The sequence below is a fragment of the Trematomus bernacchii genome, unplaced genomic scaffold, assembly GCF_902827165.1.
Source record: "Trematomus bernacchii unplaced genomic scaffold, fTreBer1.1, whole genome shotgun sequence".
NCBI lineage: Eukaryota > Metazoa > Chordata > Actinopteri > Perciformes > Nototheniidae > Trematomus > Trematomus bernacchii.
In genome coordinates this window covers 6,707,336-6,723,758 of record NW_022987689.1, presented here as the reverse complement: position 1 = coordinate 6,723,758, position 16,423 = coordinate 6,707,336, and the positions used below count along the sequence as shown (strand labels likewise).

Sequence of the window (16,423 nt, the reverse complement as noted above, 5' to 3'; positions counted from 1 at the left end):
ATATATATATATATATATATATATATATATATATATATATATATATATATATATAAAGAAAATTGTGATAAAACAAAAGGTCAGATTTCAATTACAATATTTATCAAATACACATTTGGATCCTCCTCGATGTGTGGGAGGGAGAAACTTTGATTTGACGCATTAACGTACAGGCTGCTGTCAGTGCGAGTCGGGGGGAGGTAAACAAGATGGCGACAACCTGAGTAGCAAGAGTAACATGAAGAGACAGAAAATGAATCTGATATACTGAGAGACCCAATTCAACCGATTGATTTACCCAGGACTGATTCACAAAGAAGAAAATAAAACAAGATCGATCCGGAACCAGGTGAGACCCGGCTCAGGAGTAAACTAGTTGTCTTGGTAACTAGCTAGCTAGCCGTTTACACTGGGATCTGAATGACTTGTTAGCTAACGCAGCCCCGTTGAGCTCGCGTTAGCTAGACGTATCTGGTTTATTTCTCTGGTGTAACATTAAGGGATGGATTTGATGTAAGAGCTGTTGTAAGATTTGCTCTTCGCTGAGCATTATGCACATCAGTCGGAAATCAATTACCGTATCATACATTGTTACCGTTGCTCCGCCGGCAAATGAGGTGAAGTCAGCTAGCGCTAATCTTAACGTAAGGCTCCGTTAGCTACAGTTGTGTGACGACGTTTCGCTTATCTTCTCTAATTGTCCACCGTTTGTTTTCATTCACACTAAATTAGTTTCCGCTGTTTTAAAGTACTCTTCTTTGTTGAATTCTGGAAGGGTTGCTAAAGGTGTTTATATCGTTAACCACAAAGTGAGAGTGAATGTTTGAAAGCTAGTTCATTCAAGCTGACGTGCTATGTTAGCCTACCAGCTAGCTAACACTTAACACTATATATATTTTTTCTTTTCAATTTATGAACTGAAGTGTTAACCGTGACTCGCATACAATTGTGCGAACTATATTTGCATAAATTATAATCTCATAATGTCTGAAATGGAACCCAGTAAAACTGACCGGCCAAGTGTTGATGTCTAGACACATTGTTTACCAAAGATGGCTAACTAAGTTCATACGCAAACAAAAGCCATGTATGAATTTTCAATAATGTTTAAATGTCCCCTTGTTTTCAGGCACCGTGGTGGCATGGAGGACACCTGAGGACGGTTGGACACATTGGATGGCTCAGTCGACCTCCAGGAGCCGGGCTGATACTGCTGCATGAGATTGGCTGTAGCTCTGTGCTTGGATCCAGTCCAACTGTACACACACACACACTTATGTATCCTGAGGAATCTTATGCTATGAAGCATGGACCTTTGACAGAAATGCTGTGCTGTATGGCCTTGAAGCAGGACTTGTTGCCTTTACCTTAGGCTATATGGTATTATATTCATTTAGAAGTGATTTAGAGCTAAGCAGAATTCACTAATTTCTGATCAACTATACTTGTCACCTACGTAGTACAGAATGCACAGTATAAAGCACTAACTTGGCACTGGACCCAACAGGATCTTCACACATATTCTCACCTCTTGAGAGAAAAGAGCCCTAATGTTTACAAATTGGGATTGATCCCCCACCTCCTCCCTCAGGACTCTTCTCTCTCCCATATTCAGTATTTTGTAGTTGATCTTTATTCCATTTTCTGGAATTGAGACACTCTGCTCAGTGCAGAAAGGTTACCAGTGGATTACTCTCCAGCAGCAATCAAAGCTATTTGCAAACGTTTTTGCACAGGAGGCTTAAGTAACTGTCAGTCATGAGTCTTGGCGAGCTGCATCATCTTGACTATCTTGATCTAACTGAAAGTGAACTGATGGAGATGGATACTTTCATCCACCGCATCGACTCTACAGAGGTGATCTACCAGCCACGGAGGAAGAGGGCCAAGCTGATAGGAAAGTACTTGATGGGGGATCTGCTAGGGGAGGGATCTTATGGTAAAGTGAAAGAGATGCTGGACTCGGAGACACTTTGTCGCAGGGCTGTCAAAATACTGAAGAAGAAGAAGCTGAGGAGGATTCCCAATGGAGAAGCCAATGTGAAAAAGTAAGTGTTTGCCAACCTGTTTTTTTTACCGTTTTTATCCCTTTTCTATCTGCACTCTGACAGTTTAAATAATAACACCAGTGTCACTGACTCCTCACATGTGCAATGGGCTTTATGCAAGTGGCATGGTGTTTTTCAGTTTATAGTCAGTTACCCTGATATGAGTTGAATACTTGATGTTAATATCAGTACATTTGTTTGAATAACGTTACTGAAAATATAAGGGCAGCACTCAATTGCGTAATGAGAAAGGCCCTTCATGCATGTCCGACTTTATTAACACTCCTCCATGTTCACAACTCTTAACTTACAATTACATTACTTAGTTTCAATACAAACACAAAAAAGTAATTTTTTCTAATTCATCTAAATAAGCCACGTTTCTCAAATGCATCCAAAATCTCACATCATATGAAAGAAAAAGGTCTTCTGTGACCTCTTTTGGTTGAAGGTTTCTTGTCTTTCTGACCTTTGAACAGCATCACTGTTGAGTTTGTTTGTTTGTTGCACACAAACGTAGTGCTGTTCTAAGAGTGTAAATATGGCAGGACTGCAAGAATAAAAGCTTTCGATAGTGGACGGAGGATATTCCTCTGCTTCATACATTGACTTTACATTAACTCGAGTCAGTGGCTCAACATTTTTGCAATAACCCAGTTTGGTAAACAAGAAGCAAGAAATGTGACTACTGTAGTTAAGGAAACTGTCACCACAGCTAGACCTTTTCTAAAAAAAACAGCCATCGATTTTCTTGTTCACTCATTACTGTAGTCAATGCAACCAAACATTGAAGTTTATCTTAAACTAATCATTTATACTAAAACTAAACATTTTCAGCCAGTGCATTTTGACACGTTGCAAGAAAATCTATCATTCATTATTTGTTTTACCTAGAAAATCACATCAATTTTTTCTTCGTTGCATGCACAGTAATACATTTTAAAATCAGGCTGTTGTCGGAGTTAATCAGAGTTAATATCCTAAACCTAAATGGAACATTTATCATTTTTTCAAAATCTCTTTGTTCCTGACTCTCTCTTCGGTCTTTATGCCTCTGTGATTGGCTGTCATCTCTACATATTCAAACTTCTTGTCTCCATCCCCTGTTTCCTGATGAGTATCAGACGTTTTAATCACACAGTAGTTTATTAAATATTACTCCAGCCTTTCGCTGCGGGCCTGTGCTAATTATAGAGGAAGCTTTAGAAAACTGTCAAAATGAGTTTGTACCGAGAGAATATGAAGAGCTGCAAGATGGCGTAACTTTTGTCCACAGTCAAAACGGCAGCGGAGAAATGGTAATAAGCTTGTTCTGATGGCTCAGCAAGAATCATTTTGTTGACATTGCATAGCCTGTATTAACAAGGTATCTAGATTAACTTCACTAAGAATATCCCAGAATATTGTGTTAACCATTCAAGAAGGACAACTTAAAGGTTAAGAAATACAATATTTCACCCACTCTAGCTAGTTGGGACTCAAGGCAGCGTCAGCAGCTCGGCGGCAGCAGCTGCAGTTCTCCATCAGTGTGTGGATCCCTTCAGCCACAGTATTGCTTTGCACACGTTACAGTATTTGATGCGAAGTGTTGATTTGAATAAAACTGAAGTGCATCCTTGTAGAGATTTTAAAATGTTGCCGTCATAAAAAGTTGACGAGAACAAAACACAAATGTATAAGCTAAGTCCAATCGCTGGTGTCCACACCCTGGTAAAAAAACTACACCATGGTCTTCAAGATATAAAGAAGAATGAACCTTTCAAGCGTATCTATCAGTTGTTTTGTAAATGACCAATACGGAGAAGCATACAATAACATTATCAAGACAGTCAGTGAGGTCAGTCATTAAAAAGTCCTCCTGAGAAGGTCTCTAAAAACCTATGCCGGCTTTGATCGGTGCTCCATGGCTCCAGGACTAAGACACTAGACACTGTGCATGCTGCTGTTGCTATGTTGAAAAACATCTGAAAGGAAAGCTTTGTTAGTGTTTCCAGGAATAAATGTTAGAGGTTGAAATGTTTATGGCAAAACAGAGAGGGATTCCGGAGGTAAACCCTTTTTCTCTACTGTAGGGGAGAGTTGAGAGAGCCAAAGCTTCACCAAAATTACAGTCCATGTTACTTGGAAGATTGATCAAATATTTTTCATACCTTCATTTCTTTTTTCTCTTCCCCTGAGTGATGAGGGGCTTAGCCTCTGTTCTCGCTTTCCTAGTTTTTTTATCGTGGCTATATTTATATTTTTAGGTCAAAGCTGCAGTGGTAGACAGCACGGTTATGTCACACTGTTGATAAGGCCCCAGCAGTGCTTATTTTATGTGTGAAGTAAATGTGTCTGCATCTGCCTCACTTGATGAAGGCCTTATGTTTCCCAGCGTGAGGAAGCTGGATCCTGGAGCCTGTGAAGGCCCGTCTGTGTGTGGATGTTGTAGTAGCCCCCAGCCTCCTCACTCAGCCTCTGTTTAGCATTCCTGTCTGCCAAACACTTCCTGATTTAACAGGGTTGCTATAGGAATGGGCATGCTCATACCGGCATTGATTGAGCAATGGCACTCCTGTTTCTACGACAACACCCCAAGAAAGCCATGCCCTTGTTTGGAATGACAGGAGTGCACATGGCCAAATACCTTAAGCTAGGCACAGACTCTGGAGCAGCCCAGTGTAGAGGCGGATTCAGATCAGTTGTTGATGTTGCCGCTGTGCCAGAGGAGCTACCATATCGCTGAGTGCTGAAATCCTTTCAGCTCTGCAGCCCACAGGCCCTGAACACACAAGGTCTATCAGCAGCACACATTTGAACTCGGAGACTGCAGATCGACTGCAGCAGTCACTGTGACTTAGTGGCAGCCTCCTTTTTTACTGATTTGTTTAATGGAAACAAGCAGTGATGCTGCATGTCATCTACGCTTGTTATTCAGCTCTATAGTCAAGATGGTATATAGCTTAAATGCTGCTATTCAATGTCGTGACATATTTTAATCATAGTTCTTTTTATGTGTGCATGAGTCAGCTCCCTCTTTTCTAGCAGTGCAGTGATGCAGCAGTAACTGCTTGTGTGTGTCTCTGTGCTAGGAGAAGGACAAGGCCCAGAATATCCGTTTGTCAGTAGCAACACAGACTGTGTACACGGCTGAGGACTGACTCAGCTCGTACACAGCAGGAGGATGAGGGACTGAAAAGCTTCAAAGTGTTTGTTGTGAGATTGAGTCAAAGTAAAAACAAGAAGAGAGATGATGCCTCGGCACTGTAGAGGCTTTCTTACATTTTTGTAAAAAGCAGGCTCCCTTTGCTTGCCATTGCTTCGCACAAAACATCCGATGTAATCCCGGGTAGGTGAGGGAAATCTATTTAAATAACATTCAGGCTTGTATCTACTTAAATTCTAAATATATTCAAATATTATTTCATTGATGTTGTCTGTTAAAATCCCACTTGAGTACTCAAAATTACAACTTTCCTAACCAAAGGAAGCTCCTTCATGTGCGCTCACACTGCACTGTGCTTCACCAGACGTATGCCAGGAAAAGCAAACGAAGAAAACCTCTCGTGAAATGCCATGTGCAGGCTTTGAGGCTCACACTACCACGTGAAAAGTGGAATCCATCTATGTTCATATCACACTAAGAGCAGCATAAGTGGAACTGCTCAGTGCAAAGCTAGTTTGTGTATGAAAAATTCTCGATCGATGAATCAATTTATGCATGTCTTCATCTCGATTCATCATTACACTTAGGCCTGGCCTAATTGAAAGAGCAGTTTATGTGTTCACTCTAGAATGTGCTGTTGGTCGTACTAAAGAAGTTTAAATTGCTTGTCTAAGCAATCGGTGAATAACCACAAAATGGACATTACATAATTCCCCCATGATGTTCAGCTACTGCTAATGAAATGGTGTTACTGGCAGTATAATGTGACGATGAAGGGGTAAGCCGAATTGAATCTCAATCTAATCACAAGATTCTCCTTTCCTAATGGTTGAAAAGCCGTATTATTTCCTGTGTGTTAGTGTGGATGTTAGTATGTCAGTGGTTTGCACTTTGTGCTCCTCCTCTTCACTTTTAATTCATTAGCGTCTCCTCTCACAGCTCTCTGATGAATGTTGGGTCTCCTGGGTGTCTTACCATGCCGATGATTTAAACCTCTTCTCCTCGCGTAGCAAAGTGATCTGTCAGGTTATCTCTCTTTATGAGACCAGTGTAATTGATTTCTGCTGCACTCAGACAATATAAAGTCTTACAGTATCATCCCTGTAAGTCTGAGAGGAGTCTCATATCTGTCTTTATTCTGAATGTAATGGATCTACAAATTTACTTAATTATTACTTGCAAATGTATTTGAATTTCATATAAAGAGACACAAATAGGCCTCCACTGTATCGTGAAAGAGTTTTCGCCTGTGCTGAACAGCTTATGAGAAATGCCAGTTATTAAACCAATAATGAATTCTTGCTTTATACTGCCATGTTGGTGTCGATGTATGGCACTGGACTTTGTCTTACATTTATTTTACTCAGCAAACACAGGCCCGTATTTGTTTATATAGCACTCCCTGTACAATTTAAAATAATGTTTTGCATGTGCTCTGTTCTTGTGTCACTTTATAGGGAGATTCAGCTGCTAAGAAGACTCCAACACAAGAATGTGATTCAGTTGGTGGACGTGCTCTACAATGAAGAGAAGCAGAAAATATATCCTTGCAGTGTAAACTAGATTCCACAAGAGTTGATTTTAAATGTTTGATGACTCGAGATGTTAGATTTTATTGTTACTGTTTGCCATTTAGCAGCTTTTTAACTGGCTCTCTTTATTAAAGGAACTATTTGTTTGGTTTGGCCCCTTAACTCCTGACTTACGTATATGGTGATGGAGTATTGCGTTTGTGGGATGCAAGAAATGCTGGACAGTGTCCCCGAAAAAAGGTTTCCATTATTTCAATCTCACGGGTAAGTGTCTTGTTTTCCTCTCTGCTCATACTCTCTGCTATATTTAGATGAACGCTCTCTGCACTCACTGCTCCAGGCCTAAGTTTAGACCCAAGACTGCAGGGCCTCTGCCGTTAAAATAACTGACCGTAGATTGTGCGAATGTGTGGTCGCTGCTGGAGACCACTGACGATAAATTAATAACGGATGAAGATATATACGACAGCAGTGATAAATTGCTTCATCTGTCAATTCCCTTTTATAACTTACAGTATGAAACACTTCCTACCTTTTGAATCCTGTGTTTTTCTTTCAGGTACTTTTGCCAACTCTTAGATGGCCTTGAATATTTGCACAGCCAGGGAATAGTTCACAAAGACATTAAACCAGGGAATCTGCTGCTGACCACAGACGGGGCACTAAAGATCTCCGACCTGGGAGTAGCAGAGGTGAGCTCGTGCTGCAGCATCGTGTTGTTTACCATCCAGGGGGAATAATACTTTTGTTTGTGTTTCTTATAACTACCAGATTTCCGCAACTATAACATCTATGAATTCCATATTTTAAAAATAAAGCCAATTTGTAATGATGGTTAGTGAAACCTTTATCACAATAGTTATCATTTAGCTCAGATATACACCAACAGCCAGTGGGAAAGCATACTCATGAACTGCTTTTAAGATTTAATACACTTAAATTCATCATGAAAACAAATTATTTGTGGCAGACTTTATATAAATGTCCACTTAAAGGTCACTTGCTATGTAAAAAAACCTTTCTGGAAATGAGCTGATCAGATTTTGGCCGCTTTGTGATGTCACAATGTTTTTTTGGGTTGTGCAACCATTAGCCAATAACCAACCAAGGTAACACCCGCCCACCTTATCGCCTGAATCTCCTCCTAGAGCACCATTGTGTTTTTTCAAACAAATCACTTCGCAGAGGGGCGTGGGGAGTGGCATCTCATTTGCATTTAAAGCTACAGACAGAATCAGCACTTTTGAAACAGAGGGGTTTATGGGATGCTACAATGCATGATCTGTTTGGTATTTCCAGCCAAACACTTCAGAGACATGTTTTGTATATATCTGAGACCTATAATACTTTTTAAGTTGATACATCTACACAAATCAGTTACAGTGTTTCCTACTTATGTGAAAGAAAGGGATGAGTGTAAAATACATTTTGCCGGCATGTTTCAGTCTATTCTGTGATTAATTTTATGATTGAGGTTCTACGGTGTATATACTGTTGCTAAAGAAGGAAATGGTAACACATTTTATAGCTATTTTATCATTCCTATTTGTGGTTATAGAGAAACACTAACTCAAACTTTGACTAATGTTACTAATTCTATATGTTTTAGGCCCTTCACCCATTTGCAGAGGATGACACATGTCGCACCAGTCAGGGCTCTCCGGCCTTCCAGCCCCCAGAGATCGCCAACGGACTGGACACCTTTTCAGGGTTTAAAGTGGACATTTGGTCTGCTGGAGTAACACTGTGAGTAGTCAGAGCCTCCGGTCGCTCCGGTTCTCTGAGAAGATTTATAATCATGTTATTTTAAAGGCTCGATTACAGACAGAAGAGTTGCTTAGTTGTCTTAATATCTGACAGAATTAGATTTTGATAGTATTTATTAGATTTTCATAGAAGGCTTTTGCTAGTCCTTTTCTAGAGAGTCCAAAGAGCAGGAAAGCATTTCTGTTAGCAGTTTGTAACAATTTAGATGTGCTGATAAAGGCTCAATGATTTTTAAGTACCTTGAGACCACTTGAATGTTCCGCCTGTAAGAACCCTGATGTAGGTTTGTTATACTATAGAAATAGTGTGGTTTTAAAGTGATACTATTGTGTTCTCTATTAACATTTTCCTATTTTGAGATACACTTACTTCATTTGTTGATTGCCTCCAACCATTCAGATACAACATTACAACAAGTCTGTATCCATTTGAGGGAGACAACATCTATAAGCTATTTGAGAACATTGGAAAAGGAGACTACACTGTTCCCGAGGAGTGTGGACCCCTCCTGTCGGACCTGCTGCAAGGTGAGTGTGCTATAGAGAAGAGATTCAAGATTCAAAGCTTTATTGTCATATTCACAGTAGCTACAGTGTAGTCATGGCAATGAAAATCTCAAGTCCCCGGCTCCTCCAACTATGCAACATAAACAAATGTATGACATCAATCCCATTGGAGCAGAATACAAATAAAATAGTGGGAGATGAGGATGCAAGGGACCAATGTGCAAGAAGTAAGCTCCAAAAATGTAATACTGTACAGTGGAATAAAATAATGCTTATTGTAACGATAAATATATATGTGCTGTAAAATGGATTCTGCATTTGACCCATCCCAGTATTAGGAGCAGTGGGCAGCCTCTATGTACAGGACGGTGCTTTGCTCAGAGGCACCTCGATAGTAGTAATAGTACTTGGTCGTTCTGAGACTTGACCCGGTGACCTTCTGGTTCCCAAGTCCCTCAATCTGAGCCACCACCACTGATTGCAATCAGTGAAAGCATACATTCTTCATACATATCAAAGAAAAAACCGTTACCTTATACTGTATGTATGTGTTGACCTCTTATAGAGTCAACTACTTTTATAATCAAACAATATGTATGTATTTATACAAAACTATTTAGAAATGAGCATTTTCACAAGAATATAAAGGTGTGTGAGTGTTGCATTATATCCATCCCTAGTATGGAGCACATAAGGCCAAATCATACTTTCTCATCAAGGTGTTGCCATGGTTGCATACTTATGCCGTAATGGATGATTCATAGCTCAGCGTAGGATTAATCCAGAGTGTTGTATTATGAAGGAGATGACTGTGTCATGCATCATCAGGCCTCTTTATTAATGCTATTGAAAAGGGTTGCTTTTAGAATGTCTCAATCGGTATGCTGTTTGTGTAGCGTTACAGGAAAAAAGTCTATTGCAGTAAAACATTTTAAGGTTTTCAAGCATGAAGAGTGAGCAGAAATATCAAACCAGGTCGTCCGCAGTCGGTGATCTGACCAGTGATCTCTTCTGCGTCCATTAGGTGGTGCTGTGACACTGAGAGTCACTGTGACTTCTCCTTATGTGAGGCTTCCTCTCCGAACTGTAGAAATCCCTCCAGCTGTTGACGTAGTTTCCATTGATCTGGAGCCAGCAGCAGAATACTAAGCACTGCATAGTCAGGCGTTGCTTTTCTCGCCCCGGCTCCTTGTAAAAGAGAGTCAAGAGTCTTTTACAGTGAAACATATAATCGGCTGAAAGGATGTCTAATCCAAAAAGAATGTTGGGAAGATTATGTTTGCACCGATTTATGAAATAATGAAGCTAAATGCCTCGCAGTCTGGCTCGTTATCCATCTTTGTTATTTTTACTTCACTTGGTGTTACATGGAGGGGTTTTTAGCGAGGTCCGCGAATGAATGAGAAATGCCACATTCTGGTTCTGTTATAACTCACAAGCCTTCATCGCCCATTTTGTGTGAGCGCGTGACGTCTGCGTGTGTGATGACGCAGCACCTGGGAGATAGTCAGTGCATAATTACACGGGTCTAAAATAAGCCCAGAGCCACAAAAGGTGTCCTTCAGCAGGCGAAGCACTACTATCAGCACTCTGCACGCCTGCTGGGAGACAATTACATTATGAGGTCCGGATGGGCACTGCATCACTGCCGCCTTATCACCCTGACACTGCTTTTCTCACCGATTCAGCCCACATCGTGATAATTAAGGGACAAAATCTTCATTATTTTGCTACAGCTGTTATGCTTCTCATATTGGTGTTTCCTTACAGTACCTCATTGACTCTTTAAGCTTTGCGGGATGCCTTGACTCCCAGTGATTAATGAGATTATTATGTGCATCAATTAATAAATGAGTTTATCATCTGTCAGGCTGTTAATCCCCCCACTCACTGCTGCAGCCTCCTACTTAGGTCAACCACCTCACAGGAAGAGGATGTGTGTTTATGATTGTTGTGATTTAATTGACCTTTTGTAATGTTTGTTTTTCAGGAATGCTCGAGTACGACCCTGCGAAGAGGTTTTCCATACAGCACATAAGGCAACATAAGTGAGTGACTTAGTACATTGCATTAATTATCCCATGTACAATAATAATAATAATATATATATATATATATATAATAATATTTATTTGCCGATAAACAACATGCTTAGACTCCTGAGCACTTGCTTTTTTGTATTTACATTTTCATTTTCGCCCCTGCCCGTGGCTTCTAGCTGGGTGCGTAAGAAACACCCTCCGACTGAGCCCCCCGTGCCCATCCCTGCCAACGCAGAGAGCAGGGATCCCTGGAGGAGTATGACGGTGGTGCCCTACCTGGAGGATCTGCACGGCTACACCGAGGAGGACGATGACGAGCTCTATGACCAAGAGGATGAGATCATATACACTCAGGACTTCACGGTGCCAGGTGAGGGTGAGCTCAGACCTTCCTTACAGCTGGACTCAAGACGGATTTAGATGTTATTGGACTATATTGTGCAGTATGAGAGCAATCTGTGTCTTTCAGTGTTGTTTTCGGTTACTCCTCTATTGTTTCCGTTTCGACTTTGAGGGACAAGAAACGGTCTGTTTGTCTTTATCAGGGTTTTGTCTAAACCAGGTAAGGGGTAACAGAAAAGTCGTACTTTCGGCATGGCCCTTGTACTAAAATGCAGATTTTAAAGTGATGCCAGAAAACAATATTTTTGTTTGTCAATAATGCTACAATTACTCCAAAGATATATAAATCGTGTCAAATATATCGTCCATCAGATGGCAAAAACAGCTTTGTTTTTACGGAGCTCGGATGTTGCGTTGTTGTTAACGTCCACGGCGCCATCTTGTATACGGGCGTCATGTTCTTTCGAGAATTGATATATCTCATATGCAAGATCAGCACCACAGTACTGCCCTCATACTATATGTGTCTAGAAAAAAAACCTGTTTATTGTCCTTAATAATGTGTTACAGAAAGATTGCCAGTTGTTGCAATTTTCTGTCTCTGTTGTTTTATTAACAGGTAGATTGGTGGCTACAGATGGTCCAATTGTTAAACCCACCTACCAAGCTGTGATTGGTTGACTGTACCTATTAAACAATCTGTGCACAGGGCTTAGATGTGAAAATAGATCTACAGGTCTGGAACAAAATAGACTTCATGTTGAATTGAGTTTACTGTTGTTGTGAACTGTGTGTACAAACCTTTTTGATCAGTGTGTTCACTGACTGGTGAATAGATAATGGTAGTATCTTTATTTTCCATTTAATTTGTTCCCCAACTCTTCTTTTATCTTTTCCCCTAAGAATGCAGATCCTTTATCTGTTGCTAGGCAACAGCTGGTAATAATAAATGCGGTAGTCGGGTATCTAGAAGTGTTGCCCCACATAAGACCCAAGCGGAGCTGCAGAGCTGTGAATGAAGTGATCTAAAAATAGTCCAGTGAGATGGTTTTGGTGTGGGAGTATGAATGGTTTCCAGGGTTCACTCCCACAGGATGCTCCATGTGAATGAAGGAATAGAGTGTATGGTAAATGAAACCACAGTATGACCTGATGTTTCTCTAAAGCAGTATCTACCTCTCACTGCTTTTAATCTCTTTACGGTGTTACTGTTTTTGCAGTCATTTAAAGTGTCCCTCAGCTCCAGTTGCATATACACACACACACACACACACACACACACACACACACACACACACACACACACACACACACACACACCACACCACACACACACACACACACCTGCACTTTCCAGTAAGGGCATACTTCTCAGTTGATTTCCTCTGGTTATTATTTGTCTTGTTTCTCATGGTTGGTCATCTGACCTGACATTTAGCTGGTGCTGTTGACAAATTAGCTTTCTTTTCAAAGGTCCCTTATTAGGACACTTGTTCATAGTTCTTACAGTTGTAGTCATTTTCATCCATTAAATCATTCACAGTGTGCACACTCATTACCTCGCGCTGACTCAATGAAGCAGTCGGCACTTAGGAATCTGTGATGGATTGGTTTTGTTGTGCGTGTGTTTTTAGGACAAGTGGAGGAGGAAGATGTGTACGAGGGGCATGCAGACCACAGTCCAGCTCTGGCCAAGCCAGCGTGTGTGAACGGGACAGAGGGGGGGTCTCTGAACAGCAAGGCCAAAGCCGAACGCCGATCCTCCTCTTCATCAAACCCCTCTCGTAAAGGAGTCTCCACAGCCAGCAAGATCCGCAAGCTCTCCACCTGCAAACAGCAATGACCCCCTCCTCTTCCTCCCTCGGCAACAACCCTCCTGGTGAGTGTGGAGACTGAAGAGCTGTCTGAGAATATATTATATAATTAATAGGTGTAAATCGAATATGAAAATCTACATTTGACTGTGAAAAGGGTCGGTCTCGGCCCATCCACTTTATATACGACTGAAGCCCCACAACATCACTTTTGAAAGAGAAATGTAAAATTGGGTCTAGCTGAACATGGAATTCATTAAATGTATTTTAATTAAATCTGAACTTCTTTGAAGTGATGTAAACAAACCACCTATCAATCAGCTCGACTCTTGAGGAGATTGTCAGCTCCTTGGCGACCCTCCCCCCTGCTGCCACTTTATTGAGGTTTTGGTTTGAAAAATGAGTTGGTATTGTATAAATGACTCTTCATTTCTACTTCCCAAATCAGCCGGTCCTCGTCCCTGCAATGCTTTCCAAGCACGCAAAACAAATAAAAGAGAACAGAAGAAAGGTAACCCTGCATCAGGCGCTGCCAGTTATGACATTCCAATTGACAACAATGACATCAAATTGATCTTGTTGCTGTGCTTACTGGCACCGTAATCTGTGGAGACACAGTTTCATAGACATTATCTGCATAAATTAATAATAATAATAATTCATTGCATTTATTAGAGCGCTTTTCTGAATGCTCAAAGCACTTTACATTACATATTACACATCAGACCGGTAACAGTGAATACTGTGGACAATACCCACGGGAGCAAATGATATAGTATATATTATTATTAAATAGAAGAAAGAATATTCTGACGTCATGTTTTGCCACCCACTGCTAGTAGACTATTAAGAAAAGGTGTGAATTGTGCTTCAGCAGTGTTTGGAAGAAACCTTTCCATACAGCAGACTGAGGGAAAAGATTAAGATAATCCCGGCAGGAGAGCAGATGAAATGATAGGAGGGATGTGTTGAGAATGCGTCAGAACAGACAGAGACGTAAAGATGAGTATCAGTGAAGAAGGAAGAGAGGCAGAGGAAATCAGGGAGGAGGGGGCGAGTCTACGTTTATATTCAGAAAGCAGTGCTCTGACTCACCACCCACACATGGAGGCTTGCCATACAGTCACAGAAACCACATCTGGACTGGTCCGGTCTGGAAGCATCAGTCTTTTTCACTCTGTTTGGATTCTTTAGCCTTCAGGGGTTCGTCAGCATCCCTCATTCAAGCTGAGATTCATGCTGAAGCGTACGCAGACTTTTTAACAGGTTGTCCTCCTCTCTTCCCAGTTACCACCCACAGTTTGCTCTTTCAATCTCTCGCACATACAAACCAGTCACGGTGTGAGGCTGTTTGTCATGAGTGCAGTGCAGAGGAGATGCTGTGTATTCATTTGTTCAGGCGATGACTCACTCTGGATGAGATCAAGTGGGCTGTGGGATGTTTGTCTCTCTCTTTGCCTCAATGGAGATGAATCTTTCCCTGTTAACACCCCCAATTTCTACTGTCTTGTAATATAAAAGAAACACTTTTCTCACCAAAATTGGCAAATTATATGCAGGGTAACATTCCAAAAAATACCTTTCTTTTTGCCAGTAGTCGAGTATACCTTACTGCTATCTTTTCTGGCGTTCAACAGCACAAATGCACATGAAGCATGGTTAGTGCAACGGCTAAACAAATACATAAATAGAAAACGTAACGTAACAGAAAGCAAATCCTAATGCAGTTAAATAGTCAATGTCCAGGCAAGAACTTCGGTTTGTTCCTTTATTGTCTTGTATTCCAATAATGCACATATACAGAACAATTGTTTCACGGATGCCTTTCCTGTGGCTTCTCCTGTAGCATATCCTATGTTCCCTGATCAAAACCCATCGTCTGGTGCGCCAATCCCACCACCACCTGCTTCAAATGTATACTGATCACCAGGTGCCCAAGTCACCCAGTGCCAAAACCTCCTTCAAAATAAAAGCATAGAGAACTACTGCAGCTAAAATAACGATGATAAATAATGATTCATTTAATACAAACAAAAACAGCTAGAAAATAAATATTGAATTACTAAATAACATAAACCCTTGTGTAGCTCCAACAGTTAATAAACAGTCAAAATGTTACGTTAGGGTATTTTATATAACTGTTATATATTCAGGTTCTCTTTCCAACCCTCAAACCACAGTTGGTGATTGTTGTACAACAAGGCTGTGGAAAGGCTAACGGATGGTTGGGATGAGTTTTATTTTTGTTTCGCTTCAGTTTGAATGAAGTGTGTCATACGAAGTTCAGCGAGTAAAAATGACTGTTTCTGTCAAAGGATGCTTTGAAGAGAGCATATTAATCATACATTTTTTTACGTTAATAAATTCTACTTATTGTCCACATCTGTATTTATTTTACATTAAACAATTGTCATAGCATTGCACTGGAAAAATAATGAAAATGACTGAGTCCAACCAGGTGTCATGTTTCCATCACTGCCGATCAGTGCTGGATCACATTTCTCCCGGAAACGAAAGACGATCGTAACCTTTCCCATTATTGGCAAAACCCACAGTGAGTGTTTTCTGTCAACTGTGGAAAAGGCGCTGAGGGGAACTCCACCTGACTGTCTGTTTTACTCTGTCCTCTGTCTCTCTCAGGTTGATCTGTCCCCGTCCTTCTGTGTCCGGAGTCCTCACCGTTGTGACAGAAACCTGCTGACGTTAACGCCCTCCCCCCTCCTCGGACCCCCGGCCTGCAGAGTCTTCTGAAGATGCGGTATGAGCGACGGGGAGGAGGAGGACAGCATGAAATGTTCTTTTTGCTCTGAGACTGAGGCACTGGCTGTGAAGATGATGTTTTTTTTTCTCCCATATGTTGGCTCCTTATAACTCTTGTCATCCAGTTCTGTCACCCCCCCCCCCCCCCCCCCCCCCCCCCCCCCCCACTCCCACTCCCACCCTGACATCCTCTATAGAGGCCCGAGTGTTTTTCCGGACTTTACAAACACCATCACCCCCTGTACCCCCGCCCATCCACCCCCTCTACCCCACCTCCTGTTTCTTTGACTACCTTTTTGTTTTTACTGAACCCTAATGGCAGATTTCAAGACACATTGTGATGTGTGAAAAAATTAAAAAGAAAAGATAACAAAAGTTATGAATAATTCTATATTTAAATCTATAATGAGAATAATTATGATAGTACTCTACTACCACCGTCATAAAAACTGCATGCTGTACAGAGC

General features: G+C 41.0%; 1 protein-coding gene across 2 annotated transcripts; it reads left to right on the top strand.

Annotated features, from left to right (window-relative positions):
* The first annotated feature begins 165 nt into the window (after positions 1 to 165).
* Positions 166 to 16,098, top strand: stk11 (serine/threonine kinase 11). Of its 2 annotated transcripts, none has more exons than XM_034137815.1 (11): positions 166 to 349; positions 1,130 to 2,048; positions 6,651 to 6,734; positions 6,900 to 6,989; positions 7,285 to 7,417; positions 8,335 to 8,471; positions 8,892 to 9,019; positions 10,989 to 11,046; positions 11,217 to 11,410; positions 13,017 to 13,261; positions 15,837 to 16,098. In XM_034137815.1, exons 2-10 carry the CDS (start codon positions 1,759 to 1,761, stop codon positions 13,223 to 13,225), a joined length of 1,323 nt encoding a protein of 440 aa, XP_033993706.1. In that variant the 5' UTR covers positions 166 to 349; positions 1,130 to 1,758; the 3' UTR covers positions 13,226 to 13,261; positions 15,837 to 16,098. The 2 variants fall into 2 exon arrangements, with proteins under 2 accessions (XP_033993706.1, XP_033993705.1); XM_034137814.1 differs by having other exon boundaries at positions 11,217 to 11,416.
* Positions 16,099 to 16,423: the final 325 nt, after the last annotated feature.